Genomic DNA, 12,138 nt, shown 5'->3' on the forward strand with positions numbered 1-12,138 from the left:
AAAGGACCTTAGAAACAATCTATTCAAACCACCTCATTTTATAAATAAGAACATTAAGGCTCAGATAGGTTAGGTGACTTGCTCAGGGTCACACAACTCGTCAGTTCCAGACTCAAGGTCAGAATTTAAACCTCCAAACTTGTAGCCTGGGGCTCTGTTCTTTCTCAAACCTGTAAAAAATTGACTGCAGTTACACATTTAGTCCAGGACATCCTTGAAAATGAGTGTAATTAATAAACGTAAGCCATGAGGCGAGGAATGAATAGTTAGTTCATACCAAAAACGAGCTGCCAGTCACTGTGATAAGATCTGTTTCTTTCTGACAGCCATGGTTTCCTGCTGGGTTGGAGAATCCAAACTGGGTTTCTTCCTCCTGTCCAAAGAAGTCAGAGTCAGGATGTACGTTCCATTCTGCTTTGGTTGGCGTCAGTAGTTCTGAGACACTGTTCTCACAAAGGGTGCTTGACGGAGTCAGCGCATCTGTGTCCACAGTTAGCTTACTGCTGGGGGTCAAAGCTTGGGGCTCTTGACTGGAGTTTTTCATAGCCAAAGAGTCCAGAGATCCCAATGGCCCCCCACTTGGACTGGCAACGTCATCCATATCTAAGGGGCTCTGCTGAAAGCCGGTGGCTGTCGTTCCAAAAAAGAGAGAGGTATCCAGACTTTGAGGAAGGTCAGTGGTGGCCATCAAGGCCCGTGGGTCCACAGCCTGCCCTAAGGAATTATTATTGTTAGCAGGGAGGTTCCCAGCCAGAGTGGAGCTCACAGAAGCCACGTCAATAGTCAAGATTCCAGAGTTCACCAATGCCGTGTCCAGCACTGCAGCAGAACTATTACCAGGCACATCAGAGAAGAGAGACACTAGCTCTGCATCACTGAGATCACTCTGTCCCTGGCTGGTAAGTTCACTGCTGGGTGTAAGAGAATTTGCAGCTTCTAGCTGAGCTAAGAGATCCTGGCCGAGGTTGTGCCTTTTGGCCATGTGGGTCTTCATGCTGTGCTTGGACGTGAAGAGTTTATTACAGGTGGAGACTGGGCAGCGGCTTTTCCAGGTGTCCACATCCTGCAAGTGTTTCTTGGAGTGAATGTAGAGGCTGCTGCGAGCAGAGAACCTGGCACAGCAGCCTTCCACGGGGCACACAAAAGGCTTTGTGCCCAGGTGGGTTATGCTGTGGCCTTTCAGATGCTCGGCCCTCGTGAAAGATTTCCCACAGCCTTCCACAGGGCACATGAACCTCCGGTCGTCGTCGTGCTTCCTTTTGTGCCTTAACAGTTTGGACATGCTGGTGAAGTTCCAGCCACAGCCGTCAAAGTCACAAAGGAAAGGTCTCTCGCCTGTGTGGCTCCGCAGGTGGATTTTCAGCCGACAAGCCTTGTCGTACTGTTTGCTGCAGCCAGGAAAGGAGCAGGAAAAGAGTTCCTGTTCCCTGAAGTGGGCGCGGTTATGGGAAAACAGAGCACTCACCGTGATAAACGTCTTCTTGCAGCCGGAAAAGGCGCACTGGTAGGGCCTCTCGGGCTCGAAGTGGCTGCGCTGGTGGGCGCTGAGCTTGGCCTGCGTGGGGAAGCTGTCTTCGCACACCTCACATTTGAACGAGTTCTCCTGCTCGTGGCCCTTCATGTGCGCCTTGAGGTTGTACACGGTGGTGAAGCTCTTACCACAGCCCTCCGCCGGGCAGCCGAAGGGCCGCAGTTTGTCGTGCGACTGCAAGTGCCTCTTGAGCTTGTAGGAGGTGGTGAATGTCCAGCCGCAGCCGCCCAGGGGGCACTTGAAGGGCCTCTGGCCCTGGCTGCTGCTATGCGTCAGCAGGTGCACCTTTAGCTGGTGCTTCTTGGCGAAGGTTTGCCCGCACTGCGCCTCTGGACACAGGTACAGCACCATGCCGGAGCCCGGGCCCAGCGGCCCGCGGGGGCTCTCGGCGGCGGCCGGGCCCTCCGCCTCCTCCTCGGGCGCAGGGGCGGGCGCGGGTTCCGCCGGCTCGGCCAGCAGGAGGTCCGGCGGCAGCTCCGGGCAGTCGCCCGGCTGCGCGGCGTGCGGGACCCCCGCTTGCGGGGCGACCAGACCCCCGGGCTGCGGGGCAGGCGCGACCCCAGGCTCCCAGGCTGGCGGCGGGGGCGTGGCCAGGGTCAGGACGCCGTTCTCGAAGCGCAGCAGCAGGTTTTGGTTGTGGATGGTCACGGTGCCCGCGAAGGCCGCGGCGGGGCCCAGGCCTGGGGCAGGGACCGAGGACGGGGCCGGAGCAGGAAGCGCGGACAGGCAGCGGGGGCCTGGCGCAGGGCGGCCCGCGGGGTTCGCGCCGCTCTCGCCCCCCTGGAGCCCTGGGCTGGGTTCGGCCTCTTCCCTCCACACGGGCCCTGCGGCCTGGCCAGCACCCGGGGTCTCCACGTCGCCACCCACCGGGTCCAGCAGCACCAGGAAGAAGTCGCCGCCGCCGCCGCCGCCGCTGCCGCCGCCGCCGCCGCCGCCGCCGCCGCCAGGCTGATCGGGCCTCGGCGCCAAAGGGCTCGGGCCGGAGCCCGGGCCCCGTGAGGCCGCGCGGGCCTCCTCGCGCCGCCGCCCGGGCCCGCCATCTTGGGGGCCCCGGAGCAGCAGGAGGCGGCGCGCGGGGGCCTGGCCAGCCCGCGGGTCAGGGCCTCCGTGGACTCGGCCGCCGCCCGCGGGGCTGCCAGCGCCGCCGCCCTGTCGCGTCCCGCGAGCCGGGAGCAGCCTCGGGATTTCCATCTCCGCGTCCGTGAGGCTCCGCTGGAACCAGAGCCGCGGAGGAGGTGCGACCCCGCCCCCTGCCGCGGGCCCGAACACGTTCCTGAAAGGGAAAAAAAAAAAATGTGCAATGCGCAGAAACTGGCCCTATCAGATATTAAAACGTGTTTAACGCCACAGTGATTTAAATATTGTGGTACTGGGTCTCTGGAACAGAAAGAAAGCCCAGAGGCAGAGCCTGGTATGCATAAATAAATCCCACAGTTAATATTAGTAGGAAATCCAGCAGATCTTCCCAGGTAATAGGGAAATGACAGTTCATTTGGTAAATGGTGCTGGAATACCTAGATGTCTATCTGCTAAATGCAACTGAAATCCGTACCTCACTGTATATACCAAAACAAACACCCCCAGCCCCTCCCAGTGCTAAGCATGGTGCTTAGTACTGCTCATGTGTGAAAAATCGTTTGCTGGCTGGCTGGCTGGATGGATTGATAGATGAGAGACTATTCCTCAGAGAATACAGCATGTGTCAACGTTACTCTACCATAGTGCTAGCAATTGCTACTGAAAATGATGTCTTGTTGTTTGTTTGTTTGTCTTCCTGGACAACTTCCATATCCAGAATTGTCGAGCAGGAAAATTTGGCACATACTTAATTTTTTTTTTTTTTGATCTGCTGATGCAGAAATTAGAACCAGTAAGAGGTGGAGCCAAAAGAGGTTAGCACTGTTCAGCCTAGAAATGCAAAGCCTGGAGGATGAAACAATTTACATTGAAGTCTGGAAAACCCAAACCGGAACCAAATGCAGGTCTGGGGCTGCCTGCCGCTGGGAAAGCCAAATACTCGAGAGACAGGTGCTGATGTAAAGGAAAGTGGTTTATTTTCCGGTGCTGGCCACCCGGAAGATGGGGGACTCCTGTCTCAAAGCCCGTCTCCACCTCTCAGTGGAGGCAGAGGTTTTCCATAAGGAGGGAGAGAGGAACAGAACAAAGAGATCGAGGGAGGGGGTTGCAAAGTTCTCTATGTGCAGAGGAGCACAGTCCTTTCCGGTAAGGCAAGTGATGAGCCAGTGTGCATCATCCTGGTTTAGTCACGCTGGCTCCATGGTTGAAGGTCAGCAAATCTCCTGGAGCTGGGATGCCTGAAGGTCGGGGTCTGTATCTTTTGAAACTGGTTCCTAGGATTCTTATACAAACATGCTGTTCATCTATAAGCCACACATTAGAGTCAGCGCTTACAGGAACAACATCAGAAGAATGGTGGGGTGGGTTACCATTTCCCACCGTTACAATTTTCCACTGTTACAAAACCACTGCGTGGTTCTCTCTATACAGTGCACAACCCATGCCAACTCTTCGCCCTTCCACCATTGGTTATGTCGTAGTAAATTTTGTGTCCAGTCTCACAGCGCAAGAAGGACAGTGCTCAGCTTTCTCTAGATTCTTGAGCACAGGGAGGTCTCCAGGTGGGAGAACCAGTTAAACATGGTAAGATTAAACCCCAAGTCACTGCAGTGAAATCTCCCCAGAAAAATGCGCGGATGACCATGTGCAACACACAGCCGCCCCCCCTGCCCCCCCCCACACACCCTCTTCCCGTGCACCTGTTTGCATTTAGTTGCGGTGGCCGGATCTCAGGGTAATGGATTTGGCCCGTGATGCCTAATGAGCTTATCATTGATGATGATGATGATCCTCCAGTTTGCCTGTCATCAGTAAGCTGGGAATTGATATAAAGAGGGTGAAATACCTAGCAAGAGAGATGTTTGGAGAGATGACTTGATTATGGGGTACCGATAGTATAAGAATACTATTAAAGAATACCTGCTTCCCCCCTTTTTAATGATAATGTATACTTGCTGATCTCTTGATTAGAAGATCAAGTTTTTCATTCATAACAATTCAAACGTCATCAAAATTTCTACTTCACATGTTTTTCTTTGTAATGCACTTATTTGGAGGAAGCGTTTTTTTGAATCTGAGATACAGAGGATTGCATAAAACATATCTGCCAGGTTCAGACACTTTACAAAAGCAAACACCCATGTAACCAGGACCAAGGTCAAGAAAGAGACCGTTGCCAGTCTTCCAGAATTCCTTCCAGTCACGACCCACTCCCTCCCCTATGGACCTAGTCATTATCCTTACTTTGTGATAATCATCTCGGTGCTTTTCTTTATAGCTTTACCACTCTCTAGGAAGCTATATAAACAGAATTATACTGCATGCTTCCTTTTATAGCTCCCTTCTTTCATGCTGTATCATATTTGAGAGACTCATCCATGTCATTCATAGATGTAGATCCTCTGTGTCCATTGTTGACTAGAATTCCAGTGTATGATTTTAGCAAAGTGATTATGATATGATTATACCATCTACAGTAGATGGACGCCAAGGGTTGCTTTTAATTTTTGACTATTGCTATGAGCAATGCTGCAATTAGGCAAGAAAAGAAATAAAAGTCGTTCATTTCAAAAAGAACGATGTGAAACCATCTGTTTGCTGATGACGTGCTCATGTACCTAGAAAATCGTAAAAACTCTTCACAAAAGCTGTTGGAACTAATAAATGAATTCAGTACGGTTTCCGAATACGACATCAGCATACAAAATCCAGGCGTATCTAAACAGTAACAATCAACTCTAAAAAAGTAAAAATAAGGAAATAAAACTGTTTACAATAGCATCACAAAGTATAAAATATTTAAGACTAAAGTTAACTAAGGAGGTGTACATGGAAAACTACAAGACACTGATGAGAGAAATTAAAGAAGACAAAAATAAAATGGAAAGACATATTCATGGATTGGGAGATTTAATGTCAAAACATCCAATTATGAAATTCGACCCTTATCTAACATCATTCACAAAAATTAATTCAAAATGGATTAGACACTTAAGCGCAATACCTGAAATTGTAAATCTCCTAGAAGAAAATATTAGGGAAAAGTTCTGGGCATCAGTCTGGCCAATGATTTATTTATTTATTTATTTTTTTGGATATAACACCAAAATCACAGGCAAGCAAAAACTAAAATAGACAAGTGTGGCCACATCAAACTGAAAAGCTCTGTACAACAAAGGAAATAATCAACAGAGGAAAAAGACAACCCATGGAATGGAAGAAAGTACTTAGCAACCGAATATCTGATAAGGGGGCAATACTGAAACTATATAAGGAATTTCTACAATTCAAGAGAAGAAAAAAACACAAATAACTAAAAATGGGCAAAGTACATGAATGGACATGACTACAAAGAAGACATACAAATGTCCAACAGCTGTATGAAAAGATGTTTAACATCATTAATCACCAGGGAAATGCAAAACCAAACCGCAATGAGATAGTGCCCGTTTGTATGGCTAAATTAAAAATTTATTAAAAAGATAAAATAAGTATTGATGAGGATGTGGAGGAGTTGAAACCTTCTTAGAGTATTGGTGGGAATGTAAAATGGTGCAGCTGCTATGGAAAATAGCGTGGAGGTTTCTCAGGAAATTAGAAATAAAGCTACCATGTCGTCTAGCAATCCCACTTCTGGGTAAATATCCACAAGCATTTAAATCAAGATGTTTAAGAGATATTTGCACTCCCATGATTATTGCAGCATTATTTACAATAGCTAAGATGTGAAAGCAGCTTCAATGTCCATCAACAGATAAACTGATAAGGAAAATGTGGAATATGCATACAATGGAATGACATTCAGCCTCAAAACACAAGAAAATCCTGCCATGTCGGACCCAATGGATAGCCTTGAGGACATTATGCTAAGTGAAATAAGCCAGTCACAGAAGAACAAATACTGTACGATTCCATTTATATAGAATGTATAATGGTCAAACTCATAAAGGCAGATATTTATTTTCATTGAGACTTTACTTTTTAGAGCAGCTTCAGTTTCTCTGTAAAATTTACAGGAATGTACAGAGATTTTCTATATAACTCTGCCGTCATGCATGCAGTCTCCTCCATTATAAACACCCCCCATCAGATGTACATTTATCACAATTGATGAACCTACTTTGACACTTTATAATCACTCAAAATCCATAGTTTACATTACAGTTCACTCTTGGTGTTGGACAACATTCTATTGGTTTGAACAAACGTATCATGACACATACCCATCATCATGGTATCATAAAGAGTAGTTTCACTGCCCTAAAGTTCCTGTGACCTGCCTAGACACCCCTCCCCGCCCCCCAGCCCCTGGCAACTAGTGATCTTTTTACTCTCTCCATAGTTTTGGCCTTTCTTGAATTGCATTTAGTTGGAATCATATACTATGTAGCCTTTTCAGATTGGCTTCTTTCACTTCCAAATAATACATCTACAATTCCCTCCCCTGTTTTCATGGCTTGAGAGCTCATTTCTTTTTAGCCCTGAATAATTTTTCATTGTTTGTATGTATCATAGTTTGTTCATTTACCTGCTGAAAGACATCTTGATTGCTTCCAACTTTGGACAATTATGAATAAAACTGCTTACTGTAAACGTGAGCAGGTTTTTGTGTGGGTATGTTTTTAATTCACTTTGGTAAATACCAAGGATCGTGATTGCTGGATACTATGGTAAGAGTATGTTCAGTTTTGTAGGAAGCCACCAAACAGTCTCCCAAATTGGCTGTACATTTTTGCACTCCCACCGGCAATGAATGAGAGTTCCTGCTCTTCCACATTCTTGCCAGCATTCGATGTTGTCAGCATTCTGGACTTGGCTATTCTAATAGGTGTGTAGTGGTATCTTATTTTGTTTTAGAAGCAGAGATTGCCATGGTGTTTGCCAGGTGCTAGTGCGATGGGGAAATGGAAAATTGCTTTCAACATGTGCAAAGTTTTAGTTTTGCAGGATGAATCCATTTTTAGACATCTGTGTGCCTATAGTTAACGATAATGCATTGTACAATTTAAAATTTGTCAAGCAGATAGACCTCATGTGAAGAGAAAAATTAATGCTTGTAAAATACCGCGAATGTGGATATGGCACTCTGTGAGCCCACGGATGGTAGTATTGGCAGACGCATTGCATGCAGGAAGGGCGAATTCCTATCCAGAGTAAGTGTCTACTGTGGTAACAACAAAAAGGTGCCATGACATGATGGAAGCTGTTAAATGTAATCAGCCTGCCAACAGGCTGATCACCTGGGGAATAATACTGAACTAAGTACTCTGTATTGGTCAGTATCTTTGGCAGACTGGAAATTCAGCAGTGGCTGTAGCCAGGTCTGCCCTGTTGGGAGAAACTCCATGTTGCTGAGACTGCATAATCTATATCTTTGCTATTACGTCCGCTATGTTCGTAAGCCCCTTATACAATGACAGAACGGCCGGGGAAAGAGGTTGATAGCCTCTTTCAGAATGGGTCATCCTATTCATTTAATTATGAAAATCCTCCTCAGATCTCCTTGTCATTGATTTTCTAAACATTTTCCTTCCGAGGCCTATTCATCTAGCCAAACTATTGGCTGCAGCCATAAATTGGTATTCAGTTGCACGTGTTGCCATTTCTTTTTACAAACAGAATGAACAACCCAGTGCATTGTTCTAAGTTGTCCCCACTGGAAGGATTTTCCTTTAAACTGTCCTTCAGAGTTATTCTATTACAGTTGCTCAATTTTTCCCCCTTTGCGCTCCTCCGCCCATCCCACCCCCGCCCCGCTCCCACAGTCACTTCCCACACTGTTGTCCATGTCCGTGGGTCATTCATACATGTTCTTTGTCTAGTCCCTTCCCCTTCCTTCCACCACCGTCCCCCCTCCCGCCACCCCTCTCGTCACTTTCAGTCTACTCCGTGGCTCTGCTCCGTGGCTCTGCGCCTCTCCGTGGTTCTGTTTCGTTCGTTAGTTTATTTTGTTCATTATATTCCACTTATAGGTGAAGATCATATGGTATTTGTCTTTCACCACCTGGCTTATTTTACTTAGCATAATGCTCTCCGTTCCATCCATGCTGTCGCAAAAGGTAGGAATTCCTTCTTTCTTTCTGCTGCGCAGTATTCCACCATGTAAATGTGCCACCGTTTTTTGATCTACTCATTTACCGATGGGCACCTAGGCTGTTTCCAGCACTTGGCTATTGTAAATTGTGCTGCTGTGAACATAGGGGCGCATAGGTTCTTTTGAATTGGTGACTCGGGATTCTTAGGGCATAATCCCAGCATCAGAATCACGGGGTCAAAAGGCAGTTCCATTTTTAGTTTTTTAAGGAAACCCCATACTGATTTCCACAGTGGCTGCATCAGTCTGCATTCCCACCAACAGTGCACGAGGGTTCCCTTTTCTCCACAGCCTCGCCGGCACTTGTTGTTTGTTGATTTATGAATGATGCCCATTCTGACAGGTGCGAGGTGGTATCTCAATGTGGTTTTAATTTGCGCCTCCCTGATGGCTAGTGATGTTGAGCATGTTTTCATATGTCTATGGGCCTTCTGTATGTCCTCCTTCGAGAAGTATCTATTCAGGTCCTTTGCCCATTTTTTAATTGGATTGTTTGTCTTCCTGGAGTGGAGTCGTATGAGTTCTTTGTATATTTTGGAGATCAAACCCTTGTCCAATGTATCATTGGTAAATGTGTTTCCCATACAGCCGGTTCCCTTTTCATTTTCCTGATGGTTTCTTTAGCCGTGCAGAAGCTTTTGCGTTTAATGTAGTCCCATTTGTGTCTTTTTTCCTTTATTTCCCTTGCCCTAGGAGATGTATCGGCAGAAATACTGCTATGTGGGATATCTGAAATTTTCCTGCCTATGTTTTCCTCTGGGACTTTTATGGTGTCACGACTTATCTTTAACAACAGAAAGTGATGAAAAAGAAAAGAAAAAAGAGAAGAGAAGAGAAGAGAAGAGAAGAAAAAAGAAACGAAACACCATTTGCTTTGCTTTGCTCTACGTTCATTGTCATCCGATGTATCCAGGGGATCCCAGGTGACACACATTCTCTGCTGGACCTTCCTGCTACATTCTCTGCTCTCCAGACACACTGGCCATTGACCCCAAAGGAATTGCTTCCATCCCCAGCTTCTGCTAAGTCAGCTTTTAGAGCTCAGCTCAAGTCACTGCCTAGGGGAAACTTCCTCTCCTGAAACCCCTTTACTTAGGATTCCCTTGTTTTATGCTCTCAAGTATTTCATAACATGTTCTTGACTTGTGAACACTTACTCACATTATTATTTTCCCACTCTCCTACTAGACCTTAAGCTACACTTACAAATTTACATTATTTTTTCTTCCTTATGGTAGAACCATACCTGAGGGTTGATTGAATAAAGCCATGGACATATAAACATAAATATATAAACTGTCCTTCAGGAGTGTCCCCAGAAGGGGCTGTTTATTTCAGCTGCCCATTTTGGGATTGCGTCCGCATATCACACAGACTCATATATGAATCACTGCCAAGTTTTTTTACAGTGTAATCTGATTGTAGGGAATGGTCCATGAGTCCCTAAGTGTACCAGGAAGAGAAAAGGTAATGGAGCAGGAGTGGGGAACATGGACATTTGGGTCATTTCTTCATGTGAATTATGTGTGTCTTCAGGGCATGTTTGAACCTTATATAGTATATACCACCGCCATTTGATGGTAGAGTTCTGAAGTGCATAACAAACTTTATGTCTGAATGGATCAGACAGCTACAAGTTCATGGTAGGTAGATCAGGTGGGGCCATGGTCAAGTGTTCGGTCTCCACTAAGGCCCAGTAGCAAGCCAAAAGAAGTTTCTCTAAAGGAGAGTAGTAATCCGTAGGTGGTAACAAGACTTTGCTCCAAAAATTCTAAGTTTCTTTTCTGTAAATCACCTGTAGGAGACTGCCAAAGGCTCCAAAGAGCATTCCTGTTTGCCACTGACACTTTAAGCACTGTTGGATCTGCTGGATCCGATGGCATAAATTGCAGAAGCAGGGAAGTTTGCATGACAGCTTCGACCTATTGCAGAACCTTCTTTTGTTCTGGATTCCACTGAACACTAGCAGATCTTCTTGTCACTTGGTAAATAGGCCAGAATCGGACAAGCCAGTGAGAAATCTAAAGAGGCCCACTCATTATTTTGTCACTTCTTTGGTTGTAGGAGAGCCAAATGCAGCAATTTACCCTTAACCTTAGAAAAGACACCTAGGCATGCCCTATAGCACTGGAAACCTAGAAGTATCACTGCAGCAGAAGGCCCCTGTGTTTTTCTTGGGCTTATTTTCCACCATCTGATATGCAAATTCCTTCCCAGTAAGTCTAGAATAGTTGCTACTTCTTGTTTATCAGGCCCAATCGACAACATTGCATTGAACCAGTGTTCTGTGTTGTGGGAGGGAAACGCAACCCAGATGCCTGAGAACTAAATTATGACATAGGGCTGGGGAGTTAATATACTCCTGAGGTAGAACACTGAGGTCATATAGCTAGCATTGCCAGCTGAAAGAAAACTGCTTTTCTAGATGATGCCAAATTGTTTTCTGTTTTCTGTAGTGGTTGTAACAATTTACTATCTTAACAGTAGCACAGAGAGTTCCTGCTGGTACATATCTTAACCTACACCAAGTACTGCCAGAATTTAAATCATTTTTTACTATTACTATTAAGCTATTGCATGTTCTCATGTCTCTTGGCCTTAAGATTTTTCTCTTCTGTGAAAGGTCTGTTCAAATTCAACTCTTTCACCCGTTTCTCTGTTGTTTTACATTGTGTACTTGCTGACTTAATGAATTCTTTATGTGTTTTAAATACCGGTCCATTGGTGGTTATGTATTTGGCCGAAACATATTGCCTTGCTCTGTTGTTTGTGTTTTCGCTTGCTTTATGCAGTGCTTTGGGAATAGACGATCTCAATCATAATATAGTCTAGGCCCCCGGTCTGTGGTTTCAGTTACCTGTGGTCAATTATGGTCTAAAAATATTACATGGAAAATTCCAGAAATATATCATTTATAAGTTTTAAGTTACACATCATTCTGAGTAGCATGATGAAATCTCACACTGTCCATACTCCTCCCTGCCCAGGATGTGAACCATCCCTTTGTCCAGCGTATCAACACTGTACATAGAGTACAGTAAGATATTTTCAGAGGTGGGGGAAGGGGGGGAGAGAGAAAGAGACCACATTCACATAACTTTGACTACAGTATATTGTTATAATTGTTCTATTTTATTAGTAGTTATAGTTGTTAATCTCTTACTGTGCCTAATTTAGAAATTAAACTTGATTGTATGTATGCATAGGAAAAAACATAGCACATACAGATTTTCAGGCACACTCTGGGTGTCTTGAAATGTATCTCCTGAGGATAAAGGAGGACTAGGGTAGTCAAATTTATCAATGTTCTCCTTATGGTTAGTGCTTTCTGTCTTAAGAAATCTGTCCCAGTCCTTGGGCCATAAAAATATTCTCTGTATTGTTTTTAAAAATATTTATGGTTTTGCCTCTCACAGGTCTTAATCCACTTGCAGTT

The 12,138-nt window shown here is 45.5% G+C and overlaps 1 protein-coding gene across 1 annotated transcript; it reads right to left on the reverse strand.

Annotated features, from left to right (window-relative positions):
- Nucleotides 1-35: 35 nt before the first annotated feature.
- LOC129083504 (zinc finger X-linked protein ZXDB) lies at nucleotides 36-2,722 on the reverse strand. The gene has a single exon (XM_054589339.1). The coding sequence runs from the start codon at nucleotides 2,720-2,722 to the stop codon at nucleotides 272-274; it is 2,451 nt and encodes an 816-aa protein (XP_054445314.1). The 3' UTR covers nucleotides 36-271.
- Between the last annotated feature and the right edge of the window lie 9,416 nt (nucleotides 2,723-12,138).

This window comes from Pteronotus mesoamericanus, unplaced genomic scaffold (genome assembly GCF_021234165.1).
Source record: "Pteronotus mesoamericanus isolate MK-2021 breed Mesoamerican mustached bat unplaced genomic scaffold, CSHL_Meso_final contig_1248, whole genome shotgun sequence".
In the NCBI taxonomy this organism is placed as follows: Eukaryota; Metazoa; Chordata; class Mammalia; order Chiroptera; family Mormoopidae; genus Pteronotus; species Pteronotus mesoamericanus.

Excerpts from the sequence above, each read along its gene's own strand:
- LOC129083504 (XM_054589339.1), bottom strand. The coding sequence starts at position 2,722 with ATGGAAATCCCGAGGCTGCTCCCGGCTCGCGGGACGCGACAGGGCGGC.